The sequence below is a fragment of the Narcine bancroftii genome, chromosome 1, assembly GCF_036971445.1.
Source record: "Narcine bancroftii isolate sNarBan1 chromosome 1, sNarBan1.hap1, whole genome shotgun sequence".
In the NCBI taxonomy this organism is placed as follows: Eukaryota; Metazoa; Chordata; class Chondrichthyes; order Torpediniformes; family Narcinidae; genus Narcine; species Narcine bancroftii.
In genome coordinates this window covers 285860365-285879674 of record NC_091469.1, presented here as the reverse complement: position 1 = coordinate 285879674, position 19310 = coordinate 285860365, and the positions used below count along the sequence as shown (strand labels likewise).

The window sequence follows — 19310 nt, the reverse complement described above, 5'->3', positions numbered from 1 at the left end:
AATTATAGACCGGTCAGCCTGACGTCAGTGGTGGGGAAGATATTGGAATCTATCATAAAAGGAGTAATAGCAGAACACTTAGGCAGAAATAATAGTATAAGGGCTAGTCAGCATGGATTCCTTAAGGGTAAGTCATGCTTGACTAACCTTCTGGAATTTTTCAAGGATGTGACAAAGAGGGTGGACTTGGGAGAGCCAGTGGATGTGGTGTATTTGGACTTCCAGAAGGCCTTTGATAAGGTACCGCACAGGAGACTAGTGGGCAAGATCAGGGAGCATGGTATTGGAGGTAAGGTGCTGACATGGATAGGAAATTGGTTAAGAAATAGGAAACAAAGGGTTGGAGTAAGCGGGTCTTTTTCGGGATGGCAGGATGTGACGAGTGGAGTGCTGCAGGGATCGGTATTGGGTCCTCAGTTGTTTGAAATTTATGTAAATGATTTGGATGAGGGGATTATTAATAACATGAGCAAATTTTCAGATGACACTAAACTGGGTGGCGGTGTGGGGTGTGAGGAGGATGTCAGGAAAATGCAGAGGGACTTGGACAGGTTGGGGGAGTGGGCTGCTGAATGGAAGATGGCGTTCAATGTGAGCAAATGTGAGGTTATCCATTTTGGGGGCAATAATAGGAAAGCTGAGTATTATTTCAATGGAGACAAGCTAGGGAGTGGGGAAGTGCAAATGGATCTGGGTGTACTTGTTCACCGATCACTGAAGGCTAACATGCAGGTTCAGAAAGCTGTGAAGAAGGCAAGTGGCATGTTGGCTTTCATAAAGAGGGGATTGGAGTATAGGAACAGAGACGCCCTTCTGCAGTTGTACAGGGCCCTGGTGAGACCCCACCTGGAGTATTGCGTCCAGTTTTGGTCTCCAATTTTGAGGAAGGACATGAGGGAGTGCAGTGCAGATTTACAAGGTTAGTTCCAGGGATGGCGGGGTTGACATATGCTGAAAGGCTAGAAAAACTGGACGTATCCGATGGAGTTTAGAAGGATGAGGGGGGACATGATTGAGGTATACAAAATTATCAGGGGGATAGACAGGGTGAAGTCGGATTACTTGTTCCCAATGATGGGGGAGACGAGGACTAGAGGGCATAGTTTAAGAATACAGGGTAGGCCCTTTAGGACGGAGATGAGAAAACATTTTTTTACCCAGAGAAGTGTGAATCTGTGGAATGCTCTGCCACAGAGGGTGGTAGAGGCAGATTCGCTGATTATGTTCAAAAGAGAGTTAGATAAGACTCTAGTGGAGAAAGGAGTTAAGGGTTATGGGGATAAGGCTGGAAAGGGGTACTGATAGTAGTGATCAGCCATGATCTGTAAAATGGCGGTGCTGGCTCGATGGGCCGAAGGGCCTACTCCAGCTTCTATTGTCTATTGTTTATCTAGCTCTATCTTGGTCCAATCTGGTTTTTCCCTTGTTTGATAAAAATCTGATGGTTTCCTTAATTGGGCTGCTCAATAATAATTTTTAAAGTTTGGTAGCTGCAAACCACCATGTTTGTACCATTCTGTTAATTTATCTAGCACTATCCTCAGTTCCCCCCCCCTTTCCATAAGAATTTCCTTATTGTTTTCTTTAGCACATTGAAGAATTTCTCTGTTAAGGGAATTGGTAACGATTGAAATAGGTATTGTATCCTCGGGAAGATATTCGTTTTAATGCAATTTACCCTTCCTATCAGTGTTAGTGGTAAATCTTTCCAATGTTCTAAGTCATTTGTATTTTCTTCATTAATGGCTGATAATTTAATTTGTATAAATGGCCTAGATTATTATCTAGTCTAATACCTAGGTATCAGATTGCTTGTGTTTGCCATTTAAATGGTGATTCTTTTTTAAACTTTGTGAAATCCGCATTATTCATTGACATCACTTCACTTTTATTTGCGTTGATCTTGTACCCCGATATTTCTCCATATTCCTTTAATTTCTTATGTAATTCTTTTATTGATAATTCTGGTTCTGTTAAGTATACTATGATGTCATCTGCAAATAGACTGATTTTATATTCCCTCGCTTTTATTTTTACCCCTCTTATTTTAATTTCTGTTCTTATCACTTCTGCCAGTAGTTCTATTGCTAAGCCAACAGTGAGGGAGATGGTGGACATCCCTGCTTAGTTGACCTGCTTAATTTAAATTTACTTCACCTTCGCCATTGGACCCTAAAATAATGCTTTAATCCAATTAATATATATTTCTAGTAGATTAAACATCTGTAATACTTTGAATAAATAATTCCATTCTATCCTGTCAAAGGCTTTCTCTGCGTCTAAAGCAACAGCCACTGTTGGCGTCTTATTTCTATGTACTGTGTGGATTAAGTTAATGAACTTACAAATATTGTCCGTTGTTCGTCTTTTATTAATAAATCCAGTTTGATCTAGTTTTAATATTTTTGGTACACAGTCGGCCAATCTGTTTGCTAATAGTTTTGCTATTATCTTATAATCTGAGTTAAGTAGAGATATTAATCTATACGATGCTGGCATTAGTGGATCTTTCCCCGTCTTTGGTATTACTGTAATTATTGCTGTTTTACATGAATCTGGCAAGTTTTGTGTTTCTTCTATCTGGTTCATTTTGGAGGAAATTTTGGTTCATTACTCCCAGGAGAGGAGGAATTAGTAACTCTTCAAATGTTTTATAGAATTCTATTGGGACTCCGTCCTCCCCAGGCGTTTTATTGTTCGATAGCTTTTTTAATATATCTTGTATCGCCCTCTATTTCAAATGGTTTTATCAATTTGTTTTGCTCCTCTTCTTGCAATTTCGGTAGTTCAATTTTAGCAAGAAACTCATCTATTTTGTCTTCTTTCCCTTCGTTCTCAGTTCGGTATAATTGCTCGTAGAATTCCTTGAAGTTTTCATTGATCTCTATTGGGTTATATGTAATTTGTTTGTCCATTTTCCTTGATGCCAATACAGTTCTTTTAGCTTGTTCTGTTTTAAGTTGCCAGACTTGTATTTTATGTTTTTTCTCCTAGCTCGTAATACTTCTGCTTTATTTTCATTATGTTCTTCTCCAACTTATACGTTTGTAATGTTTTGTATTTTATTTTTTTGTCCACCAATTCTCTTCTTTTTGTTGTATCTTCCCTTGTTGCTCGTTCTTTTTCTGTACTTCCTATTTCCTTTTCCAGCTGTTCCATTTCCCGATTGTAGTCCTTTTTCATCTTAGTTACATAACTTATTATCTGCCCTCTGATGAAGGCTTTCATTCCATCCCATAATATAAATTTGTCTTTCACTGATTCTGTATTTATTTCAAAGTACATTTTAATTTGGCTCTCAATAAATTCTCTAAAGTCCTGTCTTTTAAGTTTAATCTCCATCTATATGTTCTTGGTGGGATGTCCTCCAGTTCTATTGCTGATAACAGGGTTAAGTGATCAGATAACAATCTAGCTTTATATTCCGTTTTCCTAACTCTCCCTTGGATATGGGCTGACAACAGGAACAAGTCAATCCTTGAGTATGTTTTAAGTCTACTCTAATAATATGAGTATTCCTTCTCTTTTGGGTGTTGTTTCCTCCATATATCTAAAAGTTGCATTTCCTGCATTGATTTAACCATAAATTTTGCTACTTTGTTCTTTCTGCTAGACTTTTGGCAAGTTTTATCCATCTTTGAATCCAAATTAAGGTTCAAATCCACTCCTATCAATATATTCCCCTGCGTGTATACAATCTTCCAAAAAAAAATCTTGCATAAATTTTTGATCCTCTTCATTAGGTGCATATATATTGACCAAATTCCAGAGCTCTATATCTGACATTTTATCATTACATATCTCCCTGCTGGATCTATAATTTCCTCCTCTATTTTGATTGGTACATTTTTATTGATTAATATAGCTACACCTCTGACTTTTAAATTATATGATTCTGCCGTTACATGCCCTACCCAGTCCCTCCTTAATTTATTGTGTTCCACTTCAATTAGATGCGTTTCCTGAACGAATGCTATATCTATTTTTTCTCTTTTCAGCAAATTTAATAGCCTCTTCCTTTTTATTTGGTTATGTATTCCATTAATATTTACTGTCATATAGTTCAACATGGCCACCTCATACTCTGTTTACACCTCATTTCCTCTTCCTCACCACCACCTTTCCCCTTTTCCCCATTTCCATTTCTGAGTTTTCTTTTTTTGAACGCACTGTATGACAACACTTGTAAAACATAAAATATTTCAACCAATTCCCACATCTAAATTTCCCTTAACCCCAAGTGTCGTTTCTCCTCCCCCCCCCCTCTGAGTCACTCCTCATCCCTTGACGGGCAACCACAACCCCCTCTCCATTCGGACTGCGAACTCGTTTGCGAGCATCAACTGATTTCGCAGTCCAGAAAAGATTTTTATCTTCACATTACAACAAAGTTCCCCCTCTTTTCTTTTTATTATTTTTTTTAACCCCTCCTCATTCTTTTTTTCCTCCCCTCCCTTACTTCCCTTTTCTTCCCTCTTTTAGTTCTTGTACATTATTTTTACATCTTTATATGTAGTTTGTCGTCATTCTTTGTTCTTGTTACATCTCTTCATCTCTCTTTCTGTCTTGCAGGCATTCTGCAAATTCTTGTGCTTTCTCTGGTTCCGAGAACTGTCTGTTTTGCTCCCCCAGGATAACTATTTTAAGCATCGCTGGATATCTTAACATAAATTTATAGCCTTTTTTCCATAGGATGGATTTTGCTGCATTAAACTCCTTCCTCTTCTTTAAGAGCTCAAAACTTATGTCTGGTCTGGGTAGAAAAATTTTTTTGACCTTTGTATTCCAGTGGTTTTTTTGTCTTCTCTCATTTTATTCATTGCCTTCTCCAATATATTTTCTCTATTCGTGTATCTCAGAAATTTTACTAAAACGGATCTTAGTTTTTGTTGTGTCTGTGGTTTCGGGGCTAATGTTCTGTGTGCCTTTTCCATTTCCATTCCTTCCTGGATTTCTGGTATTCCCAGGACTTTTGGGATCCATTCTTTTATAAATTCTTTCATATCTTTGCCTTCTTCATCTTCCTTAAGGCCCACTATCTTTATATTGTTTCACCTACTATAGTTTTGCATTATATCCATCTTGTGAGCTAACAACTCTTGTGTTTCTTTAACTTTTTTATCACTTTCTTCCAATTTTCTTTTTAAGTTGTTCACTTCCATTTCTACCACCATTACACCTTCCACATTTTCTAATCCTTTCCCTACATTTGTTATGACCAGCTCTATTCTACTCACTTTTTCTTCTGTACTTTTCATTTTTCTTTTCATTTCACTAAATTCTAGTGTCAGCCATTCTTTTAATGCTTTCATTTGTTCTTGAAAATTTTTTTTATCTATGTACTCTCCATTCATTTTACCTCCTATTCCTCTGTGCAGAGCTTGGTGTTCTTCTTCTGTGTCTACTCTTGGGTTTGTGTCTTCTATTTCTCTTCCTTGTATCTGTGTCTATTTTGACTTTCTTGTTGGGTTGCTTGTCTCAATTTGTTGGGTATTTTTTTTCCATGATTTCTTGATGTTGTTCCTCTTCTTCTGGGCTGGTTATTGGTTATGTCTCTTGCTTCCTTTTGTCTTTCTTGCCCCTCCCTTTCCTGTTGTTTTCTTTATCTTCCAGCTCTGAGCCCTGCTGTTGGGCATCTCTCAGCTGTTCGTGTTGTGGAATTTCACTCCACGGCTGGTCTCCCCTCCCGTCGTTGTTCTCCTTGTCGTGCGCATCTCTGTTTGGCTCAGTGAGCCATTTTTGAAGTCCCCCGGTCGGTGGGTCGTGACCCTGCAGGGTCACCACTAACATCAGGGAGCGGGCTCCTTTTTCCACGGTGGATCCCTGCTTTTTTGTGCAGTTAAGACCTTCACTTTTCTCTTCCGGCGTCTACTTCTTCCCGTTTTTGGTTTTTCTTTCTTAGGTGCCGTTTTCTCTACACCTTTATTTTTTTATTTGTTGTGATTTGTTTGTCTGGGACTTTACTTTTTCTTTGCTTTTTTTCCTCTTTTCTGGAGAGGGCTGGTATTCTCCTACCGGCCATTACTCCATCACGTGACTCCCCATATAGACCAATATCTCTACTTAATTCAGATTATATGATAATAGCAAAACTATTAGCAAACAGATTGGCCGACTGTGAACCAAAAATAGTAAAACAAGATCAAACTGGATTTATTAAGAAAAGACGAACGACGGACGATGTCTGTAAATTCATTAATTTAATCCATGCAGTACAAGGAAGTAAGATACCAACAGTGGCTGTTGCTTTAGACGCAGAGAAAGCCTTTCACAGGGTAGAATGGAATTATTTATTCAAAGTATTACAGATGTTTAACCTACCAGAAATATATATTAATTGGATTAAAGCATTATATAAGGGACCATTAGTGAAGGAGACAGTAAATAGATATGTATTGAGCCAATTTAAATTAAGTAGATCAACTAGGCAGGGATGTCCACTATCTCCCTCACTGTTCACTTTAGCAACTTTTAGATATATGGAGGAAACAACACCCAAAAGAGAAGGAATACTCATATTATTAGAGTAGACTTAAAACATACTCAAGGATTGACTTGTTCCTGTTGTCAGCCCATATCCAAGGGAGAGTTAGGAAAACGGAATATAAAGCTAGATTGTTATCTGATCACTTAACCCTGTTATCAGCATTGGCAGAACTGATAAGAGCAGAAAAAAATTAAAGGAGAAGGAATATAAAATCAGTCTATTTGCAGATGACACCATAGAATACTTAACAGAACCAGAAATATCAATAAAAGAACTACATAAGAAATTGAAGGAATATGGATAAATATCAGGGTACAAAATCAACACAAATATAAGTGAAGCGATGCCAATGAATAATGCCAATCACACAGAGTTTAAAAAAGAATCACCATTTAAATGGCAAACACAAGCAACTGATACCTAGGTATTAGATTAGATAATAATTTAGGCCACCTAGACAAATTAAATTCAGCTATTAATGAAGAAATTACAGGATGACTTAGAACATTGGAAAGAATTGCCACTAACATTGATAGGGAGGGTAAATTGCATTAAAATGAATATCTTCACAAGGATACAATACCTATTTCAATCGTTACCAATTCCCTTAACAGAGAAATTCTTCAATGAACTTAAGAGAGTAATAAGGAAATTCTTATGGAAAGGGGGGAAACCAAGGATAGCGTTAGATAAATTAACAGAGTGGTACAAACAAGGTGGTTTGCAGTTACCAAACTTCAAAAATTATTATCGAGCAGCACAATTAAGATATCTATCAGATTTTTATCAAACAAGGGAAAAACCAGATTGGACCAAGATAGAGCTAGATAAAAGAGGGGAGAAGGTACTAGAACATATACTTTATAAGTGGGATGAAAAACTAGTGCAATATAGAAGTTCACCCGTACTGCACCATTTACTCAACATATGGAAGAAGATTCACGTAGAAAGGAAAAAAACAAATTACCAACTACCAAAATTATTATTGATGCAAAATTAGCTAATCCCTTTCACAATAGATAGCCTTTCCTTTAGAGAATGGGAGAGAAAAGGGATTAAAAGAATAGAAAATTGTTTTTTGGGAAATAATTTATTTACATTTGTACAAATATGGAATAACTTATGGTACAATGTTTGCATACCACCAACTGAAAACCTACTTAAAGGATAAATTGGGAAGCAGACTGAGATTACCAGAAGGAAACAGCTTTGAATATGTGATTACAGAAACAACGATAATAAAAAGATTTATAACCAACATGTACATCAAGCTGCAAGAGAAGGAAAATGATGAAATAAGCTATAAACCCAAACAAAAGTGGGAAAAAGATTTAAACATAAAGATAAAAAATGAAATATGGGAAAAGTTAAGCTGTTGAACTATGGAGAATATAATAAACACAACGTTACGCATGATACAGTATAACTGGTTACACAGGCTATATATCACACCCCAAAAGTTAAATAAATGGGATCCAACATTATCAGATAGATGGTTTAGCTGTAAGAAGGAAACAGGAACAACAGTACATGCAATTTGGGCATGTGAGAAAGTGGAAAAGTTTTGGGAAGATCTAAATCAGGTATAAAATAAAATCACAAAAAGCAACATACCAAAAAATCCAGAGATCTTTCTTCTAAGTAATATAAGAAGTAAAGAATTAGGTCTCAAACTGGATGAAGCGCAAAAAAGATTTATTATGATAGCCTTAGCTGTAGCAAAAAAATGTATAATGTCAACTTAGAAATCAGAAGAGAGCTTGAGACTATAGCAATGGTACATAGAAATGAATAAATGTATTCCATTAGAAAAAAATAACATATAATATAAAAACTAAATTCACATTATTTGAACAAGTTTGGCAACCGTACATGGAACACAACAGAAAGGGCTTGCCTTGGACCTCCACCCACTAAAATGATAAAATGAGATGACGACAAAATGACCTGATCCAGTGTGTAAAAGTAGATGACACAATTTTCTTGTTTATTTTCATTGTGTGATGATATTGTTTAATGGTTTTAATGTATATGTTGAATGTTTAATGGGTTTGGAGGGGAATGGGAAGGAGGGAGAGAAGGTAGGGGGGGAAAGGGGGGAGAAAATGCCACTGCGTATATTCAAGAGGGAAATGTTTGTGTGTATTTTGATTGATATTGTTCATCGTGTGAAAATTTTTAAAAATGTGGAAGAAACCCACATGTTCACAAAGAGGGTATCCAAACCCTGGTCAGGTTCAAACCAGTGTCCCTGGAGTTGTGCTCCTTTTTTTTCTTTGATACAAATATACTGCATAAACTGTTGAAATTTAAATAAGGCTGTTTTGGCTTCGCTGAAAAGGATTTTTAAGAGTTGATTGTACTGTTTACTATTTCAGAAGCTTCTCTTTTTCCTTTTAGCAACTTATGATGAATGGAGCAGGGTCCTCTGATCCAGCTAGTTCCAATTCAGCAAGTTTACAAGATCCCAGCCTTTCAGCCAGCGGTCATGGAATAGTTCTTCCCCACACTGGGGTGCCTGCTACCTCCACTGAAGTTCAAGCACCAATACATTCCTCCATTTATAGACCAAATAGGCCTCCAAGTCGGGGGCTTTCACCGACCGAGACTGAAGAACCCAGTTCCCATTCAACCATATCCACCTTATCGTCACACGAAGCTGGGGGAACAACTGTACCACCAATTGCATCAAGTCGAGGTTGTCGTGGAGTAACAGATTTAAATCTGATTGGAGAACCAGAGCAGCCTGGATATTTGTTCATTTCCAGTCAGCACCCTGAACTCAAACTGCCAACCGCTATACCTAATCCTGTATCATCTCAGGGAAAGTCCGTGGAACAAATAGGACTTCATATGCAGAGCCATCTATCAACTTTGAACAATTTAATATGTGGATCTGAAAGCCCTTTGAAAAAAGAGGCCCCATCCAACACTTATGGAATTTCTGTTGAATTCAGTGAACAATTCCCAGTGAAACCTCAGATGCAAAGTTCTGTTTTTAACACTCCTTCCTGTAGTCTGCTTGACCAAACTTCTCAAAGATCTCCTCTTAAAGGTATCTCATCTTGATGGAATGTTGGGAGATGGAATGGAATGATAAAAACATTGTATAGCCTGATTAAACAATGAAGCTCTGCTCAATAAATACTTCCAGTTCTATGCTTCAGCTCACAAGATATAATGTAGGCATTTGGTGTGAAGCATAATATATAGTGAAGCTGAAGAACAGCTGTAAATGGGCTTTTGTTATAAAACAAACTGCTAAAGGAACTTGGCAGGTTAAGTAGTGTCTGTGGGAGGGGCATTGTCAAAGATTTGGGTCAAGATCCTGCATTGGGGCTGAGAGTGGAGAGGGTATGTAGCTGGAATAAAGAGACATGGTGTGGGCCTCTAGGTGATGGATGGAGTGAGGAGGACTGAGGGAGAAGCAGCAGAGGAGCAAGGTGGTCATGGGTGTAGTGGGGAGACAGACACAGGTGAGAGATGGGTGGGAGCAGATCAGGGAAAGGAAAGGCCGTTGCTGTTAGGTGATATGGATAGGAAGACAGTTGGAGGGTCATAAGTGGGGACACAAAGATTACATGTGCTGGAATTGCTAAATAATTTTTTTCAGGAAAGATGTAGAGAAGATGGAAGCAGATGGGGGATCTGGTGGGTAAAGTGAGGGGTGGTAGGTGGATGGGTCCCCTCAAGAGTTGAGGCTGAAGCATTTATTCTCTCCTTAAGAATACAAGGCAGACAAACAATGTATAACTCTGGAGATTTGTGAGCCTACTTTACTAAGTTGCATGTACAGTATATTTTCCAAAAGCTCCAAATTGGTGTTTGTTTTAATCCAGTTTTCATCCACTTGACCATCTCTAATTCTATCTAAGTGACTTCCTGTTTCTCACCATGGAGTCATTATGCAATTTTGCTGTTCACTATTTGAAATGGAGAGTTCCTCTTTACCAAGTTTCTCCAAAATTTCTAACTGTATTGCTAGAAAATGTCTTGGGTTTACGGGATATAGTTTGGATTTCCTTCCAACTGGAAAGAAACATATTTAATGTTATATTAGATTAACATAAAGCAAAAGCAATACAGCTATACTACGCTATATACACTGGTTAAGTCTCTCATGAAGAAGTGTTCAGCTATGAGCCAGTGAGTGGGAAGGATGTCAAGATTTTAAGTGGGTGCAGAAAAAACGAACTGGAAAGATATCTCAGTTATACAAAGGGTAGAGAAACTAGATTTTCTCCAAAGACCAGATAAAGTTTTTTTTTTGAGACATCAGTTTTAGAAAAGGCCTTTCTTGAATTTAAAATTTATTATTTCCCTATGAACTCTTGGTTAATAATTTGGGGGTGGGAGAGAGAACTCATTCTAATATTAATTACCTATTTTATCAATAATATTCTTGTTTTTCTAAGCAGACTCCACAAAATATGAGCAAATCTATTTACGCATAAAGAAACATAAATTTAGTTATTTTAAAAACATCTGTGAAATGAAATGAAAGTTGGCATATTTAAAGGCAAATTGTTAGTTAAAATCAAATTCTGAGCTGAACATAATTGGGTGAACGTTAAATTGGTGTACATGTTCTCCATGCCCCTCTCTAAACTCTTTCTCTAATACCCAGAAAGTTGGCCTACACCAATTTAACAGGGAATGATTAAAAGAGTGTGAACTTTGTTTTTAACAATATATAATCATATTCTAGAAGGTAGCTTTCTTTACATGAGTTTTTAAGTATTTATTTAAGTAAATTTGGCTTTGGATTAAGATTGAATTGAATCATGCCATTTCTTACTGCTTTGTGCTTTTGAACCACTTCAAGTGCACCTCTAAAACAGGTTGCCTATACTAATGTGTTTTTGACAGGTCGGCAACACTTGAAGAACAAGGACTCCATTTCAAATGAAGTCATTCCTCTAAATACCTCAGCAGCATCTAATCTATATCAGCAAGGCTCTTTTGTGAACAGTGCAGAGTCAGAGAGACTTTGTGGAAAAGTGGCACTTCAAAAGGAACAGAAAATTTTCAGTGACAGTGTGGCTAGTAAATCAAAAGAAGCATTGAATATGGTGCTTTCAAAGTCAGAGCACCTTGAGAAAAGACAAACCACCTCTCATATCCATGAAGAGTTGATTAGGACAGAGGGTGAGCAGAAAACCAATCTAAATAGTCAGAAAATGGAGCGACCCAGTTTTGCTTCTGATAAATGTGAAACCATACATTTGCGAAAGGGTTTAATTGTCAGTGGAAAACGCAGCACAAAAGACCCAAAATCAGTGGAAAATCCAAAACAAAAGATATCAAGCAATGCAAAAACTCTGATGGATTTGTCTAATGGTGGTGATGAAATTTTTGGTGGTGTGCCCCAAAGGAACCCTCCTGTTGTTGCCCATCCTGAGACGAGGCATCAATTTGGACCAGTGCCAGCGTACATGCACTATCTGGGATGCAGTCCTGAAAGCATCCCCTCAAGCCATTCATTTAGCCAGCATGCTCCTCCTTTTATGGTGGTTCACCCAATGCAAGGCCAGCCATCTCATTTTTACCAGCATCCAGCCCCACAGCAAATCACCTCTCAGCTGACTAATCTTAACTACCATTCTCAACAGTCAGTTCACTCCAATGTAATGGCTGAGAGAGGTTACCTTTCAGGGCAGTCTGGTTTGTTTACTCCGTCGCCACTCATGTTCTTAAGCGAAGGCAACAGGCAATCACATGGTCATCGGAAGTGCCTTTCTGAGGCTTATTCTGACCAGCTAACTCCAGAAAGAAATGAATGCAAACCTGTACAGGAAATTCCAACAAAGAAGCTGAAAACTGAGTCAGATGAAAGAAGAATTCCAACTTCCAAAATGGAAAGCAACAGTGAAAAAACTAACAGACATGGCATGCAGCAAGAGTGTTTGGATCTCCATGTCCAAAATGCAACTCAAAGACAACAGGTTATTCACATGGCTTCTTCAGCTTATAATAGTCCAATAAGCAGTGGAATTTATATGCATCAAGTTCCACATCACGCACTTTATGCTAATGCCCCATCTCATAATGTACAGAGACTTCCTTATGGCCAGGCATACAATCCACAATTATTGCGTGTACATTCAGTGATAACTCCAACTTCCAACCACATGGTACCCCCTCCAGTGATGAATCACAGCCCTGTTGGAATGCAGTTGTTCAGTCAATCAGATTTGAAACCATGTCCCTACCCTGGAACTGTAATTGTGCAGAGACCACAGTTCGAGACAAGTGGAGATCTCTACATGATGAGGAAGTGAGTTTAATTTGCCGTTTCTATGATTTAATACTGAGTGTAATTCTGATTGAAACTGAATGTCTTTACAGGAGTGTTTTCTTAAAAATAATTAATAGTATTTTATTGGAAAAATCTTTGTTCCTTGATCATTAATGGGTCAAAAATTCCCTCTTTAACAGCGTCTTCACCACAATGAAAGTAGTGCTTTATGAAAATGGCTCATGGTTGTCATCTCAAGGTCCATTAAAAACCAGCATTAACACTGATACTTCATGATAGAAAACTTCCCAAAGAGCTAGTGACTCGATTAATGTTATGCAAAGAATTTGTTTTGTCATGTGCATGAAGTTTGAAGAACCGCTCTATGAAGGTTAAATCATGTGATTCCTCATGACCAAACTTTCCCTGAAGGGCATTTACCTTCTATTGAATCATCAGAAAGTTCTGATTGTGCCACCCAGAGAGGAAAATGGAAGATTGGGGTTGCTTGGAGAATATTATTGGTCTCCCATGCCATAGAGGATATAAGGCAAAATTTAGCCACAGAATTTAGTGTAACAGTTTGTGCATGACTAATGCTGTCTTGTAATATGCGATGATATGACAACTTGTTTCCTTTCATTAGGTTAATATGGAAGTATTTCGTGGGAGAAAAAAGTTTTAATTTTGTGGTTACTTGGTTCTTGATTCTCCAAAATATTCCGTCTGGAATTTAAGCCTGGTGGGGAGGGGTGGGCGCTTAAGGAGGAGGTTTTTTAAGAAGAGCTGTCTTCAATTGGGTGTGGTTGTGTGAGTCTGGTCGGGTGAAGATTATTCCATGCTTTAATTGTGCAGGGGGAAGAGTGAATTGCTGTACACATCAGTCTTGGAAGATGGCATTACATATTGGGTTGCGTGCCCTCTCCTGCTCCTAGTAGGCTTGGATTCGGTGTAAGATCGGTCATCTTAACTTCCAAACACTTTAAACGGTGTTTGGCAGTTGAGCCTTTCTCCTGTACTTTCCATGTTGTGAACCTTGTTTCACGTTAGTCATGGTGTTTTCTAATGATTACAGCCAACTATGAGACCATCAATGAGTAATGACCCTTAAATGCTCCATCCCTCAATAAAGGAAACACCTAATTCACATTAAGGTAGCAGGTTCTTTAACCTTTTCCTCCCAACTTTGGCCCAATTCCAAGCTGGTTCTCAAAGTGATACCAGACTGTGGCCTTGCCTTTTCCTATATCTCTGGCTAAAATCTTATCAATCTCAGACTTGAGATTTATAAACTGATATACCTTCATTTACCATTTGTGGAACACAGTCCAAAATACAATTTCACTTGAGCATGCTGGCACTTTTTTTGACTTTGCTTCCTTGTTTTCCTCTGACAACCCTGTCAGTCCCCCTTATTATCTACAGATGAAATTAAATTACTCTGGAGAAAATGAGTGTTTGAAAATAATGTTCTGCACAACATAAATTGCTGGAGGAACTCAGTGGGGCCAGCTTCACCTGAGGAGACAGTTGACATTTTGGGTCAAAACCCCACATTAGGACTGCGCATAAAGGAGCGAAGGCCATGATAAAGAAGTGATAGAGAGGGTGGAGGCAGCAGGTGATGAGCAGTGGGTAGATCTAGGGGAAGTAGGGTGGAAGTAGAGTCGGAGACTGGAAGGCGATTGCAGATTCTGGCATATAATATGCAGGAAAGGTGGTGAGTCGGACAAAGGAGGGATGATGGGCAAATAGAACCATTGAGGAGGGGATAGGAAGCGCAGTGAGACCAATGTATGGGTGATGGACAGGTGGAAGCAGGTGGGAAAGGGAAAAACTAACAGAAGGTGTGTGGGTTGATTGGGTGGATAAAGAGAGAGAAATGAACATGGATGATTTACCTGAAATTGGTTCATGGCATTTGTAGACTACCCAAGTGGGTATGAAATGCTGTTCTTTTATGTTGCCTTTGGCCAACTCCTATCAGTGTAGAGGGCAGAGAAGAGGAGTGGGAAGGAAAGTTAAGATAGCATGCCACCAGGAGCTCAAGGTGGGAGTGCTGGTCCTTGCTGGTGTAACAGGGTATTGAATGCAGTAGACAAAGTTGGAGGATGTTTGTGTGAACCTCTGCCTAACCTTCAAGGGCTCTTCAAATGCATGGATGGTGGTGAGGGAGGTGGTGTCAGAACAGCTGTGCACCTATAGTTTGCAGGGAAATATGCCAGGGGGCAGGGAGGGATGGGTGAACCAGAGAAGACACAGAAGATCAGAGAGAGGGATGACATTTGTACAACAGGGTGAGAGGAAGTGTGGTCAGAAATTGCCAAAGTAAATTTGAAGGCTGCATGAATTCAGGAGGCAGTACCAATGTAGTTATTGATGTAGTGGAGAAGAAAATTGGGGAGAAGTGCCAGAGTTGGTTTGGATCTGCCCATCATACCCCTCCTTGCCTGGTTCCACCTATTGCCTACCAGTTCCCGCCTAATCCCACCCATTCACCTCTATACCCGCTACCTCTCCCCATTCTCTCAGCCCTGATGCAGAGTCTTAACCCAAAATGTCAGCCATTGCCTTGCCTTCACAGATGCTGCCTGACCTGCTGAGTTCCTCCAGCAGTTTGATTTTTTTTTGCTCAGGGTTCCACCATCTGCAATCCATTGTGGTGCTGTTCTACATAGCACAGTTAGTGTGCTAATGTACCAGGATGTTAACTATGAATTCCATTCCAGTATTATGTAACTTCAAATCTGAGAATTCAGTGCACAATACTCTCCAGAATGGGCCAGCTTCCCAGTAATGTAAAAAGAAAGGGAAAAAGTTGGATTTATTAATTGGCAGATTTGAGGTGAAGTGGAAACATTTGAAAGGGATCCAAGGATCAACTTTTTATACACAGGTGGGTATGTGTAAAATCAACTGCCAGAGGAAGTGGTAGCGACAGGTACAATTAGAATGATTAAAAGACATTTACACAGGTTTAGAAGGATGTGGGCCAAGTGCGGGCAAATGGGCCTAGTTTGCCGAGGCAGTTTGGATGGCAAACGCAAGGTAGAACAAGGCGAACATGTGGCAGAAGGCCTATTGCCGTGCTGTAAAACTATTCCAGAACTGGACTAGTAAAGTTACTGTTGTGGAGTTGAGAGAAAATTGAGAATCATTGATTCATTTGCTGCTGTTTCTGGACAAAAGACACTTTGATTTTCATTACTTTGAGCTAATTTTAATAAAGCCTTGAGTAATTTTAACCAGTTCAAGTTGAGAGTAGATTGTGTTTTCTGAATTCAGTACAATTGTGTTGTCTTCCAGTTTAGACAGAAGAGACAGTAGACAGTAGTAAATCCAATTTAGATAGTATGCGGCTGACTGTGTTTTGTGCCTGATGCAACTTTTCCCCATTTGGCCTCTATATAAATGTGTTCTGTGGCTGTAACTCAGGAGATGTATTTTACAAGGACAGGAGTATTGTGCCTTTAAAAAGTATTCAGATGCTAATAGTACCTTTGTTTATCCTTGTTTGTTCCTTATTGAACATCAAACTGCTGTGTTGAATTTTCTGATCATTGACATCTATTGCATTATTGGTGTTGAGAAATAGATGGAATTTTTTTCTATAAAATTGCACAAATTATAATAGAATTGCTTTGAATTTTTAATTTGTACTTGTATTTATTGTCCACTCTTAGTTGCCTTTGAACTGAGTGACTTAAGGCAGTTCTGAATTTCCCTCATTATTGAGACTCTGGAATCGTTATTGCACAAAATGGATAAAAGTGAACCAGATTTTTGAGACAAGATTATACTGTTTATATATTTTTAATTCCTAATTTATTAAATTTAAATCACTCTGACTGCAACAGTCTGATAATTTGCTCGGGTCTCTAGATTGGTAATTCAGTAATGCATGGACTATTCTCTTGCAGCCTGGTGTAATGTATGGTGTATTATATGGGTTTGTTTTAAAATGCATTAGTGTGTAGATAGAGGAGGGAACTGAAAATAGGGCACAGATAAAGTAGACAGTCAGCAACTTTTTCCCAGGGTGGAAGTACCAAACATGAGAGGATATCTGTACAAAGGGACAAAAGTTTAGGGGAGACATTGAGTGAGTTTTTTTTTAAACTTAGTTTTGGGTGCCTGAAATGCATTGCTAGGGATGGTGGTGGAGGGTGGAACAACAGGCATTTAAGAGACTCTCGGCCCATGATGAAAGAAAAATAGAGGGTTATGAGGTGGGGAGGGCTTCGTATTTTTTGTTTGGAATATAGATGGATCGACGCAACTGTGGGCCAGTACTATGTTTTATGAAGCAGTTCAAAACCATTTTCAATGGTGGAATAATTTTGATGGAACCTTGTTAAAATTCATAGAACAATTGATTGTACATTGTTTGAAATTGTATGCAGACATGGCCAATTACATATAGAAGTGTTGAAATTGTTGCATGGAAGTTTTTGTCTGAGGATCCATAAAGGTGCTGGGTATTTGGACACCTAATCAATAATTATAATGACCCATAATTGATGTTATCTTTTTGCAAATACAACTAGAAGTATTGTTCAAGATGTACACTTTATGATCTACATAGTCTGCTTTTTTTTTCGTGTTTGTAAAGATGAAAAATTAAAACGAGATATTTTGTTTCAGCCTTCTGCCTGAATATCCAGTGTTGAAACAGATGGAGAGAAGGGACCCTGATGTAATGACACAGCCTCAAGATAAAACAGTACCCCCTCTCTGTATGAACCAGGCAAGTTTCAGATTTTTCTACCACACAAACCTTGTCAGAAGCATTGAGAATTTGTATGTAGTTCAGACATTGGGTTGATGCTTGTAAATGAAAACAGAAGGGTTGCAGATGCTTGAAATCCAAAATAAATCCCAGAAGATGCTGTAAACTCAGCAGGTCAGGAAATATTTGAGAAACTATTAGCATTTCAGGCCAAAGATACTTAACGTCTGGGCACCCTCCAACCGGATGGCATTACCATTGACTCTCTGGGTTCTGTAAACCCCCACCACCCCTTCTTCCCCTGTCACCTTTCCCTTAGCTCTGTCTGTCTCTCTCATCCCTTTTCCCTCTCTCCTTTCACAGAGCCAAAATCAATTCTCACCTCTCCTCATGATATTCATTTAACACCTTTTGTTGGTCTGGACCCCGCCCCATGCCAGTCTTCAGACTTTATTCTGATAACTTCTTTCCTTAAATCTTGAAGGGCTCAAGCCTGAAATTTCAGTAATATATCTTTGCCTCCTTTAGATGCTGAGAAACTGGCTGTTCTTCCATCATTCTGTGTGTTTTACTGGGAAAGAGAACCGTTTTAAACTGCAGAGAAAGGGAGGGAGAGATAAATGTTTCTCACAATTCCATTAGTTATTTGAATCCCTGCTGGTGTACGATTCTCTTTGATTCCTGACCCTAATTCTGGAGCAGAGTGACTCGGAACTTTGTCAGTCAGATTATGGGTGGACCTAACATCCGATTTAACCAGACCACTTCAGTACCATGAGGAGTGACTACATTGCCAAATGATGGTACACTAGACTAAGATTCTGCCTGCTTCTGGGTAGAGGTGAAAGATGCTGTAGAGTGGCCGAAGAATGGGATGACTCCAAGGTTCTTGACCAACATTTACTTCTCAGTTTGTGCCACCAAGGCAACTTAACTGTTCATTTTTATTTGCCCACATTGGGGATGTACATATTTTACCATGAGTATGAATTTTCAAAATTAATTGTAAAGCCCATCAGGACGTCTTGTAAATATTGAAGACATAAAAAGTGTGTTCATTTCACATTTAATACATGTGAATAAACAAATGTTTACAGAACATAACATAGGTACAAAGTCCTATTAATTTGCAACTTCTGCATGCATTACTTAAGCAAAAATTCTGCTTCTGCGTTGAGCGCTGATAGGTTAATCATTTCCCCTGATTTGGCTATTTTATATTACAAAGAACTTTAATCAGACAGCGTAGGCTAGAGTCTTAACTTTATTTAAATACTTTATTTTAAAATTTCCATACATGCAGTATGTATACAGCTTTGTACCTTTGCATATTTAAACAAATTATTTCTGACTACAAGAAATTATTGTACTCCCTCCCCTTAATAATCCCCCAATCCCCTAAAAACAGTAATAATAATAAAACAATCCTTAGATAGTCTCAAATTATATAGCAACATAATAAAGAAAGAAAAAGAAGGAAAAAAATAACTAAGAAAGCTAATGGATTGTACTAGGATGGGGGACAGACACCAAGGATTTTATCAAACTGTAATACCTTTTCTCGTCTTGTGGAGGTTATCGCAGGTTCCAGTGACTGGAAGAAATAGAATGAAACAATAGTACCCACCTTTTACATTTCTGGGCTCCATATTTGCAGAAATGCATTTTTTCCTCAGATTATATGTAATTTTTTTCTAATGGAATGCATTTTTTGTATTTCTATATTCAAACTATTTATTCCTAAATGAGAGTCTGATTTCCAAGCAACTATGATACACTTTCTTGCCACTGCCAGTACCACTTTAACAAATTTCTTTTGGGTGCATGATACAGGGATATCTATGTTACGGGGGTGG

General features: G+C 38.4%; 1 protein-coding gene across 3 annotated transcripts in view; it reads left to right on the top strand.

Annotated features, from left to right (window-relative positions):
* The window catches only part of LOC138745363 (uncharacterized), an 85497-nt gene that overhangs the window by 64654 nt on the left and 1533 nt on the right, over positions 1-19310 (top strand). For all 3 annotated transcript variants that reach the window (XM_069902340.1, XM_069902335.1, XM_069902346.1), the window contains 3 exons: positions 8888-9542; positions 11357-12764; positions 17370-17472. In XM_069902340.1, the coding sequence (XP_069758441.1) occupies positions 8888-9542; positions 11357-12764; positions 17370-17472 (2166 nt within the window). The remainder of the gene's footprint in view (positions 1-8887; positions 9543-11356; positions 12765-17369; positions 17473-19310) is intronic.